This window comes from Mixophyes fleayi, chromosome 11 (assembly GCF_038048845.1).
Source record: "Mixophyes fleayi isolate aMixFle1 chromosome 11, aMixFle1.hap1, whole genome shotgun sequence".
NCBI lineage: Eukaryota > Metazoa > Chordata > Amphibia > Anura > Limnodynastidae > Mixophyes > Mixophyes fleayi.
The window spans coordinates 2,634,633-2,656,359 of record NC_134412.1 but is presented as its reverse complement, the minus strand read 5'-3'; the positions used below and the strand labels follow the sequence as shown (position 1 = coordinate 2,656,359).

General features: G+C 45.3%; 1 protein-coding gene and 1 long non-coding RNA gene across 3 annotated transcripts in view; one reads left to right on the top strand and one right to left on the bottom strand.

Moving 5' to 3' along the window:
- LOC142107756 (uncharacterized) overlaps positions 1-21,727 on the bottom strand; it is a 97,528-nt gene that overhangs the window by 12,034 nt on the left and 63,767 nt on the right. The gene's annotated exons all lie outside the window — the stretch shown is intronic.
- The window catches only part of ARHGEF19 (Rho guanine nucleotide exchange factor 19), a 28,699-nt gene that overhangs the window by 1,603 nt on the left and 5,369 nt on the right, over positions 1-21,727 (top strand). Inside the window, exons 2-10 of one of the 2 annotated variants that reach the window (XM_075191207.1) lie at positions 11,754-12,250; positions 13,584-13,868; positions 15,045-15,138; positions 15,652-15,797; positions 17,250-17,497; positions 17,776-17,936; positions 19,139-19,291; positions 19,988-20,117; positions 21,090-21,164. In XM_075191207.1, coding sequence (XP_075047308.1) covers positions 11,754-12,250; positions 13,584-13,868; positions 15,045-15,138; positions 15,652-15,797; positions 17,250-17,497; positions 17,776-17,936; positions 19,139-19,291; positions 19,988-20,117; positions 21,090-21,164 — 1,789 coding nt within the window. Of the gene's footprint in view, positions 1-11,753; positions 12,251-13,556; positions 13,869-15,044; positions 15,139-15,651; positions 15,798-17,249; positions 17,498-17,775; positions 17,937-19,138; positions 19,292-19,987; positions 20,118-21,089; positions 21,165-21,727 lie in introns of both variants that reach the window. The other variant, XM_075191206.1, reaches the window with a different exon arrangement.

The window sequence follows — 21,727 nt, the reverse complement described above, 5'->3', positions numbered from 1 at the left end:
AACGACAAGCGTGTCCTTGGATTCGTACTTACAGGTAGTTAGCACTGTCCTGCGCTGTGTTCAGTGGATCATGTTCTACAGCTTAAACTCATGTGAGAAGAGTGAGGAAGGATAAATGTTTTAACAATACTCTGTATTTATACCAAATGCCGAACAGACCAAAGATAAAGGATGCCGCATTGTGCTACAAATACACTCAGTATTGTGATGTGTTTATCATAGTAGTCCACTGGACATTATGTTATCACGTGTTTAAGCTGCAGACATGATAGTCTGGGCATGGCACGGCGGATGGGTGTATAACCCTCTGGGGTATGAGCTTCTGGTGGCGACACTTATACATGTAGCCCAGGGATTAGCGTACGTCTGTACTGGCCGATACCACGGCTGGAACGCTGCCCCCTCACACAAGCGGATTGGATATGTGACCACCTTCTCTGCTTGTCCTGTATACATCTTCTCACTCACTGCCGGACTGCCCAAAGCTGCCTTGTTATATGGGCACCGCTGCTTCATTTCCATGGGCAGTGCCACCAAGCGGGTGCATCTCTGTGCCTCTCCCATGGTACCATGTAGGGAGATAATGGATTATTTTGGATTTATGTAGACATACTATGGGGTATACCAATAACTAGCAAACTATAAACCATTTAAATTAAGGGAATCAATGTAACAAAATGCCAGTTTCCTTGCTGGAAAAGTCTAAATATAATTTATACCATTGGTAGATGTAAAAATGTTTAATATTACAATATCCAGCTTATAAAGAGCACACAACTCCTGTAGAAATGTTCCTGATAGGCGCAGTGTCAGTTGTCATCATATGCCGTAAATATTAACCCATAACGGGGGTTAATCCAGTATACAAGGATGGTTCTTACTGAATAGTGACATTTCTCCCTGTAATACTGGGAATGTGCCTGGACATTAGGGCAGTTGGCAATTCTTTTAGTTCCTACATTTTAAATGAATTTCCTGGTCACATTTGTGCTGAACAGATGAATTTACCCCCATTACACTTGGTACAGTCCAGGCTGACCGTTAGGACCTACAGACTACAGCGCGACGCTCGTTAGACACAGTTATACAGTCATTTATGGGGCTAATAACTAAGGGCCTGATTCATTAAGGATCTTAACTTGAGAAACTTCTTATTTCAGTCTCCTGGACAAAACCATGTTACAATGCAAGGGGTGCAAATTAGTATTCTGTTGTGCACATAAGTTAAATACTGACTGTTTTTTCATGTAGCACACAAATATCAACTTTAAATGTCAGTGTACAAATAAGCTATCAAGTATTTGTGTGCTACATGAAAAAACAGTCAGTATTTAACTTATGTGCACAACAGAATACTAATTTGCACCCCTTGCATTGTAACATGGTTTTGTCCAGGAGACTGAAATAAGAAGTTTCTCAAGTTAAGATCCTTAATGAATCAGGCCCTATGTCATTATGTAGAGCAGATAATATTAATATACAGTGAGGATTGGAGGAACAGAACTCTGTGTATAACCTGATACATTCAGTCCTAGTGGTGACAATATCACATCCCTTCCTAGAGGTCCCTGCCATTAGCTGACATGAGTCCTAGAGGTGGGGGTCCTATAACACGTTCTATAATCCCCTCACTCTGCCCATCAACAGACATCTCGGGGTGGGAGGGTCATGCCCTTAGGGTGCCCAGCTGTGCACCTGCTAGGGGCAGAGTTACAGAGGATACATGTGCTGCGCACATACATACATACCTTACTTATATCCAGCAGAAGCAGGTGAGGCAGGGGGCGCACCCTCCCACAGGCACACCTTCCTCAGAAATGATTATATGTCAGCCAGCCGCCCGGGGCGTCAGGCCCAGATGTTGGATGTAACGATTCTGCTGAGACAAAGCACAGGAAACGCACTTTCACTCTGCGATAATGTTTCACTTATAATGAAACATAATTCTGTGTAACCAGGAACTGCAGCTAGCTGGGACTATGACAGTCACATGTACTATAACTTGGGAGTCTTCAGCATGAGTCCTATATTATACTTTGTTAGTTATTATGAATTCATTTCAGCACTATAATGTTCTGAAGCCAATGGGGACATAAACTATCACTCCCGGCCGGCATCAACACACAGACATAAACTTGCTCTTCACCTGAATGTGTAACTGGTGAGTAATAGAAAACAAATAGTAAGTATAGGGATGGTGCAGCCACCAACGTACATTGACAAAGATTACAAAGCCAGACAAACTGCGGCGGAAATGATAATTTGCCCTCTTCCAGTGGACCCATCAGGGCCACTCACAGGGGGGTGTCACATATTGAAGATACTTTCGATAAAGAGGGCTACGTTGTAACACACCTCGTCTCCTTGACAACCACTCAGTCAGAATGCGCCACAAAGCCGTGTTGCCGTCTCCATGACAGCGTCGCTCAGCACCAGCTACGCTTAAACCTTCCAAGAGGTTCTATTATAATGCTTACATTTAGATGGTTGGTAGGCTTTAAGGGACAGGTGAGATTTAAGTGCCCGTTTGACGGAGCACAGGTTAGGGGACAGACGGATGGAGCGAGGGAGGTCATTCCAGTGGACGGGGGCAGCCCGGGATAAGCCTTGGATTCTGGAGTGGGATGAGGTGATCAGAGTGGAGCAGAGGCGGTGATCATTGGCTGAGCACAGGGCACGGGCGGGAGTGTGGGTGGAGAGGAGGTTGGAGATATAGGGAGCAGTGGATGGGACAGAGCCTTGTAGGTGAGGAGGAGTTTGAACAGAATTCTGTAGGGGAAGATAGAACAATATACATGTGGGCCCAGGAACTGTCAGGGGTTCCTAATTATTATGGGAGGCCATGCTCACACACCGCAGAGACAGGCATTTTGTTCGTGTAGTTACTAGTGAATTGATAGACTGAATTCTCATAAATATGGGTCCAGCTCACAAAATGGCTGCCTCCGCTGTGAGTGGGCGACAGGTCAATTTTTAAAGAAGATCTCTGACCTTCAGCTAATATGTCCCTTTACAACAGTCACCGATGGGATTCCTACCGCAATCTGTCCTGTGACTTCAATGAAAGAACCATTGTGTACGACCGCCATTTTGTTTCACATAACTAATCTGTGGTTGTCATGGAAACAGTTTAGTTCCCAGCATACCGCTCTGTTCTAGATCAACGAGAAGACCGGTGACCCCGTCCTGTCCATTATCAGGGCCAGGCCAGCACTGGATTATCGCAATTTTCAGAGGTCTTTTACTATATCCATCTCTTCCTCCTGCTTAGTCATGGCTAAATAAGATTGGGCTGATTTCATTCTCATCACCCGGGGACATGAAGCGGCTGCACTATGATCTCTGCATCCAGAACGCAGCACAAGATTAAACTACACTGTCTGCTGCTATAAAGACATGGCAGGAAAGCACAGGAGAAAGCAATACTTGCAAAAAGGTGTGCACAATCAAATTAAAGTTAAAATTGCTGGAGGTAGAAAGGCCCTGTAAAAGCTGCAGTCTGAAAGAAGAAAAGCAGAGACCTTATTTGCACAGAAACAACATGTCACTTAGGAGGTGTCCCATAGGCTGATGACAATAAGAGATGGCTCGCGCACACAATGGCTCTCTCATACTGAGTTCTGCAGGTAAATAGAGCGTCATGGAGATTTGTTTATCTGTGTGTCATGCCGCCAGCGTTGTGCACACGGAGAGCGCTGAAATACGCACATTGTGACAATGTCAGTGAGACAATTATGTCAGTAATATGAGAACAGCACTATTATCTCAGCTGCGTATTCCATTTCTCTCTGGCCAGCATTGGCACCATGACAGATACATTAATCTCCCTGCCCGCTTACCCTTGTGTGGGCACAGGATAACTCACAAGGGGTATCCCCTGCCCCCACATAGGTGTGAGATTAGTTTATGTTCATGATTGAGCGCTAGAGGAACCATTTATACGAGACGTCTGCCCCTGACTTCACTAAATGGGCCGAGCGACCAATGTGTTTCCATTCTGAAAATACAATGAGGTGCCAAATGGGGTTAAAATATACTTTATATATGTCTTAGATGTAATATACACGGGTATATTTATAAATAAGGGGTGTTACATTGAAGTGTAAAAGCCGGTGATGGCACGGTTACTGCCGATGGTAAAGTTCACCAGCTTTCACCGGTGATAGCTTCCCGATGCTAGTACACACCATCTTAGTGGTTAGCACTTCTGCCTCACAGCGCTGGGGTCATGAGTTCAATTCCTGACCATGGCCTTATCTGTGTGAAGTTTGTATGTTCTCCCCGTGTTTGCGTGGGTTTCCTCCGGGTGCTCCGGTTTCCTCCCACACTCCAAAAACATACTAGTAGGTAATTGTGTGCTATCAAATTGACCCTAGTCTGTGTGTGTGTCTGTGTGTGAGTATGTTAGGGAATTTAGACTGTAAGCTCTAATGGGGCAGGGACTGATGTGAGTTCTCTGTACAGCGCTGCGGAATTAAAGGCGCTATATAAATAAATGATGATGATCTCACGTGGCCATAACAGAAGAAGATGATAGAAAAATGACTTTTTTTCTTCAAAGTTAAAAGATTTGAAAATAGATAAAAATAGATATATTTTCTTTTAATATTGTTATTAAAGTTTTTTTTCTAGGTAGTGGAACAATACCATAGATTCACTTAATAGCAACGCGACCCCACGCATGATTCATACACATTCACAGGAAGAGCCGGACATTCACCAGCCATAGAGAGATTTACATGCTGTGATTTTTCCTCAATGTTATTGATATTTCCCCATTAGACGTCCTTTAGGTCTTACTCCATACTGGTCTATACTGGTTCTGTAATAAGTGTGCATTATAGCATCATACATGATATAATTTGTAGGTGAATGACAGAGGGAGGGGGCTACACATTCTTTCTGCAATTCCTCAGACACCTCAGAGCACAGAAGCCTCTAATGTGCTGGGGATGAACATTTCTTATCTTGTCCCCGGGCGTGGGACGCGTGAAACTTCAGAACTCAGCTTAGCCCCTGTAAATCCTCCACATTCACAGTCATTATTCACGTTCCACCGACTCTCCCATAAACCTGTCACCAGAATAGACCCCAATTACACTGCCTTAAATGGTTTCTAAGCATTTAAATTCTTAATGTGTTTTAAGCGTTCTCCTGAGAGGCCGCTGAGCTGAAACTTGAAGTTGCCATCTATCAGAGAGACGATGTACCCTCTGCCCCCCAAAATCCTGAGTCTAAACATGGCTGATACCAGAGGACAATAGCTGGGCATGATGAGATAAAGAGGGTACAGGCAATATCAGATTCCAGAGCACAATGCTTCAAGGATTTTTAATCAGGGTAAAAAACTATCCCCCCGCCCCCCCCCCCCCAATCTGTCGGGCCCACAATCCTTCCAATGGTTTCCTTTAGTCTTTCCTTGAAATATCCCATGTGAGCTCAACTTCCTTTGTCCTAACTAATCTTCCAGTACATGCTGATCTGATATGGAAATGTTATAATAAAGATATGTTTTATGTATTCCGAAATAAGTAGCTGATTTATGAATATGTAACTTTGTTTTGTGACATCCCACACTGACGTGTGCAGAGATTCTCCCGATTCCACGGCTTAGCACGTGGATATGCGGCTACGTTTGCATCATTCTGCGGGAGGAATTGGGGCAAATCAGGGGCTGTCCTTACTGACTGCGGATCAGGCGTGTGACTGCACCAACTATTGCTCCCATGTGCAAAAACAAGATTTTGTTTTGCAGGATTAGATGATGTAAGTTGGACAGACCTAGTGTACAGTTTATACGCTTTGGTCTGAGCTGTAAGTGTTTCCACGCTGATGCAGAACATTTTTGCTGGGAATATAATTACTAGGGAAGTGATATGTCCTGATAATTATGGGATTTAGTGAGGTGGTCTGAGCTGGAGCCAGAGAGATTACCATGTACCGGGCCAGTGTCTGTACTCAGCAAACCCCAGGGTGGAAAATGTGAGTGCCACTCAGGACCTGTGCCAGGTGAAAGGCCTGTGTGCTCCTGGTACACGTGGGAGTTAAGACTTTTCCATTTGTAATATAATGTACCTATATCATAAAATATAGAAACTGAATAAACTGTACTGTGGCTGTAGCAGGCTGCTGCTGTTGCTGTACGTCTGGCTGTAGCAGGCTGCTCCTGTTGTTGTGCGTCTGGCTGTAGCAGGCTGCTCCTGTTGCTGTGCGTCTGGCTGTAGCAGGCTCCTGTTGCTGTGCGTCTGGCTGTAGCAGGCTCCTGTTGCTGTACGTCTGACTGTAGCAGGCTGCTCCTGTTGTTGTGCGTCTGGCTGTAGCAGGCTGCTCCTGTTGTTGTGTCTGGCTGTAGCAGGCTGCTCCTGTTGTTGTGTCTGGCTGTAGCAGGCTGCTCCTGTTGTTGTGTCTGGCTGTAGCAGGCTGCTCCTGTTGTTGTGCGTCTGGCTGTAGCAGGCTGCTGCTGTTGCTGTACGTCTGGCTGTAGCAGGCTGCTCCTGTTGCTGTACGTCTGGCTGTAGCAGGCTGCTGCTGTTGCTGTACGTCTGGCTGTAGCAGGCTGCTCCTGTTGCTGTGCGTCTGGCTGTAGCAGGCTGCTCCTGTTGTTGTGCGTCTGGCTGTAGCAGGCTGCTCCTGTTGCTGTACGTCTGGCTGTAGCAGGCTCCCGTTGCTGTGCGTCTGGCTGTAGCAGGCTCCTGTTGCTGTGCGTCTGGCTGTAGCAGGCTCCTGTTGCTGTGCGTCTGGCTGTAGCAGGCTGCTGCTGTGCGTCTGGCTGTAGCAGGCTGCTGCTGTGCGTCTGGCTGTAGCAGGCTGCTGCTGTACGTCTGGCTGTAACAGGCTGCTGTTGCTGTACGTCTGGCTGTAGCAGGCTCCTGTTGCTGTGCGTCTGGCTGTAGCAGGCTCCTGTTGCTGTGCGTCTGGCTGTAGCAGGCTGCTGCTGTGCGTCTGGCTGTAGCAGGCTGCTGCTGTGCGTCTGGCTGTAGCAGGCTGCTGCTGTGCGTCTGGCTGTAGCAGGCTGCTGCTGTGCGTCTGGCTGTAGCAGGCTGCTGCTGCTGCTGTGCGTCTGGCTGTAGCAGGCTGCTGCTGCTGTGCGTCTGGCTGTAGCAGGCTGCTGCTGCTGCTGCTGTGTGTCTGGCTGTAGCAGGCTGCTGCTGCTGCTGCTGTGCGTCTGGCTGTAGCAGGCTCCCGTTGCTGTGCGTCTGGCTGTAGCAGGCTCCCGTTGCTGTGCGTCTGGCTGTAGCAGGCTGCTGCTGCTGTACGTCTGGCTGTAGCAGGCTTCTGTTGCTGTGCGTCTGGCTGTAGCAGGCTGCTGTTGCTGTACGTCTGGCTGTAGCAGGCTTCTGTTGCTGTGCGTCTGGCTGTAGCAGGCTCCTGTTGCTGTGCGTCTGGCTGTAGCCGGCTCCTGTTGCTGTGCGTCTGGCTGTAGCAGGCTTCTGTTGCTGTGCGTCTGGCTGTAGCAGGCTGCTGTTGCTGTACGTCTGGCTGTAGCAGGCTTCTGTTGCTGTGCGTCTGGCTGTAGCAGGCTCCTGTTGCTGTGCGTCTGGCTGTAGCCGGCTCCTGTTGCTGTGCGTCTGGCTGTAGCAGGCTGCTGTTGCTGTGCGTCTGGCTGTAGCAGGCTCCTGTTGCTGTGCGTCTGGCTGTAGCAGGCTGCTGCTGCTGTGTGTCTGGCTGTAGTAGGCTGCTGCTGCTGTGCGTCTGGCTGTAGCAGGCGGTTGTTGCCTGAGGCTGGGCTGCTCTTTCCCATAGAGACAGCCTGCCCTCAGGCTGATATTCCCTTATTTTTGCAGTTCTGACCCTCTCTATTAGACGTTTTGTTATCTGACTAATAACCCTGACCTAGACCCAGTGTTGACGTTGTTTCCTGCCTCCTGACCTCTGCTGACATGTACAATGATTCACTTTACAGACATCATTATTGGCGCTCCTGCTGGGTGTACTGCGGTCCATCTACGTTACAGTATGTAATGAATTTTGAGGAAGGGGCAGGAGAGTTATTGTACATCAATAATATGAATGATTTTCCGCTCATCCTACAATAGATAATAATTTGGGCACAGAAGGTGCAGAGCCGGCAGTGACCAATGACACTGGTCTTTAGGTAACCCTAAAAATGTTCTACATGTCCGCAACATCGGGCGCTGATTCTGGCAGGTCCCCTTCCTAAGAAGTTGACCACACCCCTAGAAGTAGGAGCGGACTTGATGACGCTCTTCGATACGAACTGCGTCATTGTGGCCCTGATCCCGCTGTGCGATGACACAAATTGCGTTGTCTGACTCCTACACACTTGTCCATTGGACCTCCCCTCTGGGATCTCCTGGTAGTTAAGTGTGGCCCCAATAATTTTAAGTGTGAGGTTGGTAGCCTGTGGGAGGGCCCTTCCTCCCTTTTGAAGCACCAGTTCTGCTCTGACCAGTCCGGGGCAGGTTTTCATTATGACAGGGGCCTCCTTGTTACAGTAGAAACCCGCCCAGGCAGTCAAAGACGGGGTTTAGTTGAGGATTTGGGGAGGGACACACGTTGCTCGTTTTTTCGTAGAGTTCACCGGCCAAAAGTGTTTGCTGCTGAATGGGTCCCACTAAACGTATAGGCCTGTGGCAGACAAGAGCTTGGCGCTCTCCAAGCAACGTAACAAATAGTTTCACACATATATAAAGTGAGAACTGTTGCTCCCCACACATTCGTGATTAAGCCATAAATAACGTTAAACCGAGCAGTATTTTAGGGGAAAAGCTATTAATGTAAAAGAGGTGATACTAATGCAGTACTCAGAGCCGGGATAGTCTATGCAATGAATGATATTAATCTGTTTTGGCGATAACAGAACAGGTATTACGGGAGTACAAGTACTGCCATGATACTTGTTAAAAAGCCCCCCACACTGGTGAAAGCCAACACCCCACAAGACCTGCGGTTTTGGAGATGGTCTGACCCAGCCGTCCGGCCATCACAACTTGACCCTTGTCAACGTCACTCAGATCCTTACGTTGCCCATTTTTCCTGCTTCCAACTTCAAGAACTGCCTAATATATCCCACCCCTTGGAAGGTACCATGGTAACAAGATAATCAGTGTTATTCATTTCACTTTCAGTGGTTATAATGTTGTGGCCGATCGGTGTATATAGAAAGAGAAGATTTGCTAATTTTATCATCAACTGATATTTATATTTTATGAGATTCTACATTAAATTGGGAAAGTGTGGGAGATATGGGGATAGATGCGTGCGGGGGAGGCGGGATATGCATTGTATGCTTGGTATTGGACATATTGAGTCTGGGTACTAACCTAATAAAATACCAATTATTATTTTTTATCAAATGCTGGTCACAATATATCCCTCATTTACACCTTGAAATTTATTTTAATCTCCTATTGGCTGCATCTTCTTTCACACACAATAGGGATTAGGATCTCTTGTATATATCCGTGTGTGTAAGATGCCGGGCTGTATCTGGGTGTGAGGATATGTCTGGGTGTGCGGGGTGTGATGACATATCTGGGTGTTTGGGGGTGTGAGGATAAATTGGGTTGTGAGTATTTATCTGGGTGTGCGGATATATCTGGGTGTGACATCAAGGTGCGGTGTACGGTGTAAGTGATCAGAACTCTAGTACTCAGACAAGGCTGGCAGTCAGTGGTGAGTGTGGATGTTGGTCGGATTGTGCCGGCAGGGTGTGAGGATATATCTGGGTGTGAGGATATATCTGGGTGTGAGAGACATCAAGGTGCGGTGTACGGTGTAAGTGATCAGAACTCTAGTACTCAGACAAGGCTGGCAGTCAGTGGTGAGTGTGGATGTTGGTCGGATTGTGCCGGCAGGGTGTGAGGATATATCTGGGTGTGCGGGGTGTGAGGATATATCTGGTGTGAGAGACATCAAGGTGCGGTGTACGGTGTAAGTGATCAGAACTCTAGTACTCAGACAAGGCTGGCAGTCAGTGGTGAGTGTGGATGTTGGTCGGATTGTGCCGGCAGGGTGTGAGGATATATCTGGGTGTGCGGGGTGTGCGGATATATCTGGTCTGAGAGACATCAAGGTGCGGTGTACGGTGTAAGTGATCAGAACTCTAGTACTCAGACAAGGCTGGCAGTCAGTGGTGAGTGTGGATGTTGGTCGGATTGTGCCGGCAGCTTCAGGCAGTGCAGGTTCAGACAGTGGACAGACAGCTGATTCCTCCTCCTTAGAAGAGATGGAATTTCATTATGTCCATGAGCAGTAACCGCATTTACTGTGTGTCCCTCTAATTATTATAACACAGACTTATACAATAATACACAGAGTGACGCAATCTGCTGTAACATTCACTCTCCAATTACCAGCACAAATGGCTCTTTAACAAACATCTACGTAGGAACATAATGGGCCTGATTTATAGTGAAGGTAAAGTTTCCCGGTTTGCACGTGATCATTATGGGGTCAGAAGTTACGTTTCCACGTCTGTATTACAGTTGTACAATGTACATGCGTCTTTCATTCTAGTATACAGTCTGTAGCAAAGATGTGACAATCATCATCGCCATCAACTCCCAATCTCGCACCCAGTTAGTAACATTGTTCTGCACCGACCTCCGATCCGTCTCTCCAAGCGCAAGATACCTGCATCAATAAATGGGGATGCAAGTTGTGTGAATGCATCTATACGACACAGAATGTCCTTACATCAGGCCCAATGTCTGTAGATATAAGTTTATGGATAGATCCTGCTGGCGGAATGACCTCCTTTGGGGAGATCTATATAACAAGTATCTCCATATTTGTTTGCTAAATTGTGGCAATGAGGGATTATTGCCCAAGAAAGGAGCTACTGATAGACAGAGCCCATAACACATAACCACTTAATTAAGGAGGGAACAGAAAAGCTGGGTGGAAGCATGCGGCAATTCAGCTCCGTAAATATCTAAATATCCTCAGCACTAATACACATAACGCCTTCTTTATATCGCAATTACTGCCCATTTCTTATATGCTCATAATGTTACTCACATTGCTTTTTGCTACATTTGTAATGTGTATTATATATTATTATACAGCATATAGTATGTGTGTATTATATATTATTATACAGCATATAGTATGTGTGTATTATATATTATTATACAGCATATAGTATGTGTGTATTATATATTATTATACAGCATATAGTATGTGTGTATTATATATTATTATACAGCATATAGTATAGTGTTGCTACAAATTAAAATCTAGTATATGGTGTGTTATAGATTACTATACAGTATGTGTGTATTATATATTATTATACAGCATATAGTATGTGTTGCTACATATTAAAATACAGTATATGGTGTGTTATATATACAGTATGCTTGTATTATATATTATACTGTATAGTGTGTATTATATATTATACAGTATATGGTGTGTATTATACAGTATATGATGTGTTATATATTATACAGTATATATTGCATTATATATTATTATATAGTATACAATGTGTATTATTATACAGTATATGATATGTATTATATATTATACAGTATATGGTGTGTATTATTATAGAGTATATATTGTGTTATATTTTATTATACAGTATATGGTGTGTATTATACAGTATATGATATGTGTTATATATTATACAGTATATATTGCATTATATATTATTATATAGTATACAATGTGTATTATTATACAGTATATGATATGTGTTATATATTATACAGTATATATTGTATTATATATTATTATATGATGTGTGTGTATCTATAAGCTCTATATCCCTTGTCTGTTCCCAGGCCTGGTCTCCCTAACACGATATTCATGGAGTACCAAGCTTTCCCAGACTTCCAGCCACACCGCAGCCCACTTCCATATGGGCATGAACGAAGTGTGGTGCCCGGCCTGGGAGACCCACCCCCCAGAGAGAGGCATCGGGTGGTGATGTACCAACAGGAGAGCTTGGCTTTCGGAGGAGTCCCCACTGTTTGCACTGAGAGACAGTTGGGGTTCAGTCCCGTGCGGGGTCCTCTTAACCCCGGAATCCCTGGTATGACTAACCACATAGAGGATCCTTGGTTCATGACCTTAGAGAATAAAGACGTGGACCATTTTATGGAGCCTAGGACACCCTCGGGAGACCGACATCACACCCCAGAAGATTTAAGTCCACGGGATAAAAGGAAGAGCAGCAGCTCAGAGAGCGACCATCCAGAAACACCGTCCCTCACTGATCACGAGAGTCCCCGGCCAGTCTGCAGAGCATCACTGGGCTCCGAGAGGGCAAAATCAGCATGTAAGTGGCCAATGACCCTCTGTGACCACTTCTGTGGTGCCAGTCGTCCACCCAACACATTCCTGGGTCATAATACAATGGTATATTCAGTGGATAACATTATAACCCACTTCCTTTCCTATAAAAGGGCACACCCAACTTAAGAAATGTCCCTAAAATCACCCTTCACCTACGTTTTCTGGATTGATTTATGCCAACTTTAACTTTATTCCACTATAATACCTCCTTCGGTTAAGCCCCATTCAGGAGGACAGTAAGGGAACGTCAGGAATGTCTATATTACCAGGAACACTATGTAACACTTCAATGTTTTATCACATTGAGTGAAGTGCTCCTATAAAGTGCGTTTTATTGAAAGTATCTACTGAGGCCAGATCCCCACCATCTCCGAGGACCTGTAAAAACCAGTTCCTTTGTGGGAAGAGCGCCCCAGTGAGTATAAATTTTGCATGTGGGTATAATACGGGGATCATTCCTGTGCGTATCTGTTCAGCAATAAAAACTCCTGAAATCAGAACACGAAAAATGTTGCACCAAAAATAAATAAAAATCAGATTCCAGAAATGTCCAATGTTGAAGTATTTTTACCCATCACTGCCAGTAAGAACAAGATGGAAAAATAATCTGCATTATCCAATGAGTCAAAACAAAATATAGGCAGTTTTGGATTATTTTTTGGCCAGTAATGTAATAATCTGCAGAATATATCACTATGTATCTGTCAGGGGGTAGATGGGACAGAGCGATGTTCTGCAGATCTCTAGAGAGGTCAGTAATGTAATAATCTGCAGAATATATCACTATGTATCTGTCAGGGGGTAGATGGGACAGAGCGATGTTCTGCAGATCCCTAGAGAGGTCAGTAATGTAATAATCTGCAGAATATATCACTATGTATCTGTCAGGGGGTAGATGGGACAGAGTAATGTCCTGCAGATCTCTAGAGAGGTCAGTAATGTAATAATCTGCAGAATATATCACTATGTATCTGTCAGCGGGTAGATGGGACAGAGTAATGTCATGCAGATCAAGCATAATAATAAATAATACATAATATAATGTAGATACAGTACTGGTGCTTACAGTGGCCAGTTTTTCATACATGATGGTGGCTACAATAGAGTCATGCTTGGGATGACTTTTGCTCCATGCTGGAGCATTTTATAGAGGTAGTGGAAAACTAGGTGGAGAAATACCAGTGCAAATAAAAAACTGGAGAAAAATGCAAAAGTTGTAAGTAATGTAGAGGTTGGCACAAATGGTTCCTGGGCCTGGCGGGATCATCTATTTGATTTGCTCTCCACAGGGCGTAAACTTCGTCTGTACCTTCCAGACCCCAGCAGCTCCCTGCCCTCCCCTTCAGCGGAGGATGACTCCGTGTTTCCTGAGGTAGAAGACCCCAGTCCACCGGCAGCTGAAGTGAAGGCGTCTCCCGACGTTCTGGAGGTGACGGCGCCCCCTGGTAAGGTGGAGCAGGAGAGGTGGAGATTCTCAGCCTCGGAACTTATCAGCAAACTGCAGCTCACTCAGCGTAGAAACAACTTCACTGCTAGGATTGGCAAGTCCCTCTCCACCAAAATCACCCTAAGAGAAAGAGGGGCATCTGCAGGCCAGGAAGGTGTGTACAGTGCCATGCTGCGTTTACATCTATTCAGCAAACTAAATTACGGAGCATCATAGTATGCAAAATGCCAAAAGTGTACCTGTCCCTTAACACATAGGGGAGGCAGTCACTATGGAGGCTAAATAAATATATTCACAAATATCCATTAACTAGTAGCCAGTGACATCACTGAGAGTGCAGCCTATCCAGTCACTAGGAGCCAGTGACATCACTGAGAGTGCAGCCTATCCATTCACTAGTAGCCAGTGGCATCACTGAGAGTGCAGCCTATCCAGTCACTAGGAACCAGTGACATCACTGAGAGTGCAGACTATCCAGTCACTAGGGACCAGTGACATCACTGAGAGTGCAGCCTATCCAGTCACTAGGAACCAGTGACATCACTGAGAGTGCAGCCTATCCAGTCACTAGTAGCCAGTGACATCACTGAGAGTGCAGCCTATCCAGTCACTAGGAACCAGTGACATCACTGAGAGTGCAGCCTATCCAGTCACTAGGAACCAGTGACATCACTGAGAGTGCAGCCTATCCATTCACTAATAGCCAGTGACATCACTGAGAGTGCAGCCTATCCATTCACTAGTAGCCAGTGACATCACTGAGAGTGCAGCCTATCCAGTCACTAGGAGCCAGTGACATCACTGAGAGTGCAGCCTATCCAGTCACTAGGAGCCAGTGACATCACTAAGAGAGTGCAGTCTATCCAGTCACTAGGAACCAGTGACATCACTGAGAGTGCAGCCTATCCAGTCACTAGTAGCCAGTGACATCACTGAGAGTGCAGCCTATCCAGTCACTAGGAACCAGTGACATCACTGAGACTTATTCCAATACACACTATTCATGAGGGATTAGTTTCTTGTGAATGGATAGACTGTATGCTCTTGTATATTATTTCTATCAGTAACTGGCTGCATTCACTGACTTCTTCATTACACAATACAAATAATAGGAAGAAGCAATGATGAGAGGTAAGATAAGACAGCTGAAGGTTCGGTGGAAGATACAGGGAGCCGCCTCCCAGGTGTTACAGACTAATGTGATGACGTCCTGGGATGGAGACAAAGTGACCTCAGAGAAACATAACAATAATGTATATATTTATCAGGTCTCCGTATTTATCAATAACAAATCTGAGACTCCAGAGATAACTTGTCACTTTACATACAGGGAAACCTGGAGGCAGGGAGCGGAGGTGTAACAGTGCCGGGGTGACCGGCCTTCTGCAGCCGGCGTCGGCAGACTCGGACACCTCGTGGCTCAGGTGAGTACAACGCTCAGAGGGTTTCATTACTACAATATCAGAATAAGTATAATATAATCTATTGTACATGCACACGTGCAAATTTTAATAAGCACTTTGGATTTTCTTCCAAAATTCCCTCTGTGCCCCAAGCGGACATTTCACACACCAATTTGGACTCTACTCCATAACAAAAACAAGGCTGCGACTGGCGTTAGTCAATGAGGGTGTCGGATAATATTCTCCACCTGAAGTGACCATACTCCATAATACAAGACAGAATATAGTAATACTATAAAACCCTTTCTTCTGTATACCCTACTTCTGCCACTGTTATTCCTTATTTCTGGGGCTATGCTCCTTTACGTTTCATGTCCCAGGGCGCTGCTAAATGACTCTTTGTTTGCTTGTTTTAAGGAATTTTCAACACTTGCCCTTCAATTGTTCCGCCGCAGCCTCCACTCTCTGCCTCCCCCACGGCCAGAAAGGCTGTAGAGAGACTGGAGGCTGAACCGGCTTCATTTACCCTTTCAGGAACAAACTGAGCGAGGGTCTGGGGAGACCACCTAGTGAGGAGAGAGAGAGTCACTGCCAGCTGAGACGGTCGCCTTCTGAGGAGACGCAGGACTGCTCCGGTGACACCAAGTCCCAGCGGAGACAGTCACGCTTCCTACTGAGCTGTAAGTGTCTATGTTCTATAGATTATTAGATCTCAGTCCTGTGTGTACCGATGACACGTGACATCAGTTACTGCTGCTGATTTTCAGCCAATGTCTTTATATCATCAGGTAGACCAGGTTATTTCCAATCCCTTGGATATGACACAGCTCAGCCTATTAGATACAGTTGTATCCAGATAAAACTTTTGGGTGGTATCTATGGATAATGAAAATAAAGCTGTCTGAATGGAAACCCCTGTAAATGGTGCATATATACAATATAAAGGAACAGTGGACGATGGGGCTGAAGATCCAGGTTCTCATAATAGATTATTACTAGACTGGGACTGATGAGGAAAAACAAATGAGTCAAGAGAATTCCCAAAATAAATGTCACAGTTTGCAGCTCCAAGATCGTCCAACTTATAAACTGGTCATAACTAGAGAAATACAGAATTGTGTCACATTATAGGACCGAGTGGACGTGGGCCGTCATGCACATACCTCCCACCAGTGCCGATTTGGGTGGGACAGACCAGATTTCAGGACAGCTGGGAGGTTTACCCCTACAATGCTGCACTGCATGTATGTGTAGTAGAGGGTCTCCAGATAGGACAGTTAGTGTCCTTGTAGCCTCGCTCTCTGTGTGCTGGAAGAGTTCCTCCTCAGAAGAGTGGAAACAAGCTATGTTCTGTCCATGGGCTGTATGTAGTATAATTATAGTACTTACCTTCTGGGGTCCCTGTACCCAGCATCCTGGAGCTTGTGCTGTCTACGTAGCTGGGTGCAGTGTGGTTCACCCTGAACTACAAATCCACACCGCTATGTGCAGTTTGCGCTATTCTCGCAGCCATGTATAAAGGTGTGCAAGCTGCCCCTGCTCCTCCCAGTTTCTGCACAGCTAGGTGCAAAGAGAATTCCTGAAATATGGCGCACAAACGTTGTATGTAGTTTTGCTTTGTGAAGAGTCCCTGTGTGCTACAAAGTATAATTATGTATCATCACATCCAGGGTAACTGGGAGGCACTACATAAAAAATATAATTTGTACTCAAATTGTTGTCCGGTGCAGGAGCACAACTTACGCCCATATTTTGAGTATCTTATAGTTGAGTCCTCTTGTGAGTGGTGGGTCAGGGGCGGTCATATGTAAGTTCGGTACAGTACGGGTGTGTACGGTATGCTCCTCAAAGAGGCGTCTGTTTTTGTCTTAGACGTAATTTTGTGCGTCCCGTAGGCCCAGACAATGTCAGTGGCCACATTTATAACCAGACATATCAATACGCTATATTTACGGTGGAATAGATACATAGAGGTGAGATTGGAAAAATCACAAACATTTTACATGAATGTAATAAGTTTGCCACATTTACCGCCCCACAGTCTGTTCACGGTTATTCCATTCTTCATGTCAGGGTTATGGTGGAACCATCTCTCCTCTGTTACATTAACACCGCTGCTCTCTTCTCTCCAGCCATCCTGTACCAGGAATACAGTGACGTGGCCATTAATCGGGAACTCCAGAGGCAGAAGCGAGAAGACACCGCCAGCGAGGACGACGATGTGTCATCCAGTCCGAGGAGCAACTTGTCCCCCAGCAGCTCCTTCCGTTCCCAACGCTCGTCCCGAGGGTCCACCTTCTCTCTGTGGCAGGATATCCCGGATGTGAGAGGCAGCGGACTGCTCAACACACTGACCATCCAGGAGAGGAAACTACAAGAGGTCCTACATGATATATTATAAGTACATGAACTAGCGGAGGACGCCATGTTGTGGGCTGATCCATGAGGATATAGACCATCGATTGACACCAGTATGGTGTGAGGCACTTTCTTCAGCCCACAATATGGCTGCTCTCACTGTGTGCAGGGTCCGCTGTAATAAGACTGCTCTATGAATAGATAAAGATTAGTAAACCTGTGTTGTACCTATCCCCAGCTCCGCACCTGTTTATCTTGCTGTGTCCCTTCAACTAGTTCACCAGCTTCATGTTTCCACAGGCCAAGTTTGAGTTAGTGACCTCGGAAGCTTCCTATGTGAACAGTCTGTCTATAGTGGTGGACCACTTCCTCAACTCCCTGGAACTGAGCGAGTGTCTCGGAGCCCAGGAGAAGCAATGGCTCTTCTCTAAACTGCCGGAAGTGAAGGACATCAGCGAGAGGTACATTTAGCCCCAGATCTCCCTTAGTTCATTGTGTTATGCTTCCCCAGTCCAATACCCACAGGGGCTGCCACAAAATATCTATTCTACCAGGGATTAATGATGTTTATAGACGTTTTATGTTGGCGGCTAATGTCTACCCCAAACACGGCCATTTGCCCCAGGCCGCAGTAGCTTCATATACCATAAGGTTAGATGATATGTAGTTAGAAATGCCAGTGGAAAATGTAAATGTGTCTACTCCACAGATCCAGAACATGAAAACATTCCACCCCATTAACTTTCTAGTAACCCCATGGGCTCCCTGGAGAAAGCACCCGTTATTTACCAGGACAATCTTAGGTTCTTCTTAATCCTAAGTGGAAGGATATCACTGTGAGAGGGAGCCAGATTTTAGGCTCCTGTTTTCGATAGAGGACACATCCCTTCCCCCTAATTATACAGTCTGCTGGAGCACATGAATACTCCGCTACATGGCCAAGAACTCAGACACCAGGCTGGAAATTGTGACTCAATTATTATTTGACTGCTCTCTGTTTGCTTTTAAATATAAGGCAGAGAGTGTACATATGGCATCTGTGGAAATGTGGGGAGAGATGGCTGGGGTGGGAGAACTGAGTCAGTAACACAGACTTGTAAATTTGTTTTACTGCAAGTAAACGGAAATCCAGTCATCATCTCAGTCACATAATCCGATGGATAGCAATGAGATTTGCAAAAAGTAAACTTCTGGATAGTTCCAGTGTAAAATGAGTAGATAATAATCTTGTTTCTAACCTACCTACATCTGAGCATGAGATATCGTCTATATTTATCAATGCAGTTTGAAAAGTATCTTAGGAGGCAGCCATGTCACCTTTCTACGTTGTGAGGACAATGTGGCTGTCCTGGGGAGGATCTGATTATTTCATATCTTTGTTTGAAGATCAAATAAATATGTAAAAACCATGTTATAATACACAAGTGATACCAATATATATAACACCAGTAATATCTGAATAATCGGCGAGCTCTGATATTATCAGTGCAGCCCGCATTAGGAAATGTGCATATTATAAATGATTACACACCTGGTACTGTAAATATTGTGGATATTAAACTGAATCTCGGGGTGTGTGGGGGAGATGTTATCCTAATATTACAGGATATGAACAAATGGTGGATGTGTCCATTGACCCTTACTGTCTGCTCCGTGCCGGCAGGTTCCTGACCGATCTGGAGGAGCGGCTGGAGGAGGACATCTTGCGGTTTGATGTCTGTGATATCGTCTTACGTCATTGTCCGGAGCTGCGCAGAGTTTATCTTCCTTATGTCACCAACCAGGCCTATCAGGAACAGACCTATCAACGGCTGCTGTAAGCGTCTCCATCGGTCAGGAAATCCCTATTGTGGTCGGTTATAGACTACAGTCCCCAGACATGGGGGACAGTACAGCCATCGGCCAGCACAACTTTCTGACATATATAAATATCTCGGCTATTGCCCTCAGAGGGAATCTCCCATATTGGTCTCAGTGGGATCTCGGAAGGGAACTCCCATATTTGTCTCAAAGGGATCTTGGAGGGGATCTCCCATATTGGTGTCAAAGGGGGATCTGCCATATTGGTCTCAGATGGTGATCTCTCATATGGTCTCGGATGGTGATCTCCCATATTGGTCTCGGATGGTGATCTCCCATCTTGGTCTCATATGGCGATCTCCCATCTTGGTCTCGGATGGTGATTTCCCATCTTGGTCTCGGATGGTGATCTCCCATCTTGATCTCAGAGGGATCTCGGAGGGGATCTCCCATAGTGGTCTCGGAGAGGGATCTCCCATAGTGGTCTCGGAGAGGGATCTCCCATAGTGGTCTCGGAGAGGGATCTCCCATAGTGGTCGCGAAAGGATCTCTTATCTTTAGTTGAAATATCTGGAGATCAACAAATCTGTTCGAAAAAAATCTCAGCTGAGAAAACGTTAAATTCTCCTGTGTAGTTGTATGTTGGGATGATAGGGCTATATTACAGTATATTACAAAGTCTTGAACTGTCTTCTCTCTGTCCTCCCACCAGACAGGAGAACGCTCGATTCCGAGGAGTTCTGGCCAAGTTGGAGGAGGATCAAGTGTGCCAACGTCTGCCCCTCACATCCTTCCTCATCCTGCCCTTCCAAAGGATCATGCGCCTGAAGATGCTGGTGGAGGTACAGTCACCGGCACCGTGTGTGCCCAGGTCTATATGGAGCATTGGGCAGCTTTATATGTGGACCTCACAGGAGAGAAATAGAGATATTATCCATCATAACTGCAGCTGCTCTCACTACGTATGTCCCACACCTCCGCCACCGCATCACAGCCCAGAGTGACAGCTCACTCAGTCTGAGCAGCAGGGAAGACCCTACATAATGCTGGCCAAATTACTAGACATTTCCCAAAGAGGAAAAGAAATTCAGGTCAGTGGGACCACCCTTCAAATCAGCATCTAGCCCTAGTCCCTCATCCCCAATGACTGATCTAGACTGAAATATTCAGGAACACTGAATGATATGAGATGCACCCATGGGCACCCTTACCTATGTTAGATCTAAAAACAGAATGATGACGGCAGACAAACCTAGATTTATGAAGAGAACCGCAGGCTCCAGACTACTCTTTATTTAATCATCTTATTGTCATATGTATCCGTCAGTATAAACGTAACAGATTCTTACTAAAACAAGAGGGATACAGCCCCTGTGATGTCACTAACATTCCCCTGAACCAGTCCTCAAATCTTTATTCCATTCCCAGTTGTGACTGTTTCCTGTAATGATATATTAGCAGTATCCCTGCAATGGAGAGACCACTGCACACATTCTGTATGTAGCCAGGACTAATTATAATTATTGTCTGTGTCTTATATTAAATTAAAAACAAATATATAGGTCTATATAAACAAATCAATGTACTCCTGTCCTTCAGGGGAATCACACCTCAGGGTCTCAGTGGAGGTCCCAGAGGTTGACAGATTGGACCTTGCTTGTTTGACCCCAATGAGCGAGTTACATGCGACAATCCCAATCTTTACCACTAGATGTCGCCTATATATCAGGACATTTATTGAAATGTAGAATATATTAGATGAGTCTGAGTAATTGTTAGCTCTGTAGACCAAGTCTGCTCTTGTATCTCTGCAGAACATCCTGAAACACACGGCCCCGGGGTCTCACAATGAAGACACGGCCAGCCAGGCGTTCACCGAACTTAAGAAGGTAACCTAGAAGCAATAAGGTGAAGGTGGAGACAAGGTCTATAGGTCACTATGGTACCCCATGCACACCCCAAACATGGGCTATACTGAGGCTGCCTGAGATAGAAGCTCTGAGGGGGTGAATAAATAAGTGAAATGTATGATAATCATTTCTCTGTGTACAATGTTCTGTCCTGCAGTGTACACACTATAATGTTTGCAATGTAAACACTAAATGTGACGATGTGACACGTAGGTGTCATTGTATTGGGAGGGAGGGGGTGTTGGTGAATGAGTTAGACGTGAAGCTCCGGTACAGCAGTAATATTTTGAGATATGCAGGGGTCAGTCTAAGTGACTCAATAATTCAACAAAACATTAAATGTATTATATCTCTGCTGGTGGTAAAAGGCTTTCAAAATCTATCTAATTTTTGTCCAACTTTTTGTGTTTGTGGTTCTAAACATTTTCATTTCTTAAAGGATTACTCAACCTAAAACTAACAAATTTGGATAAATAAAACAGGAAAATTTGATGTGTTTCATCATGACGGCCGTAGCGCGAGATCCATCACTCCTGCTTGGA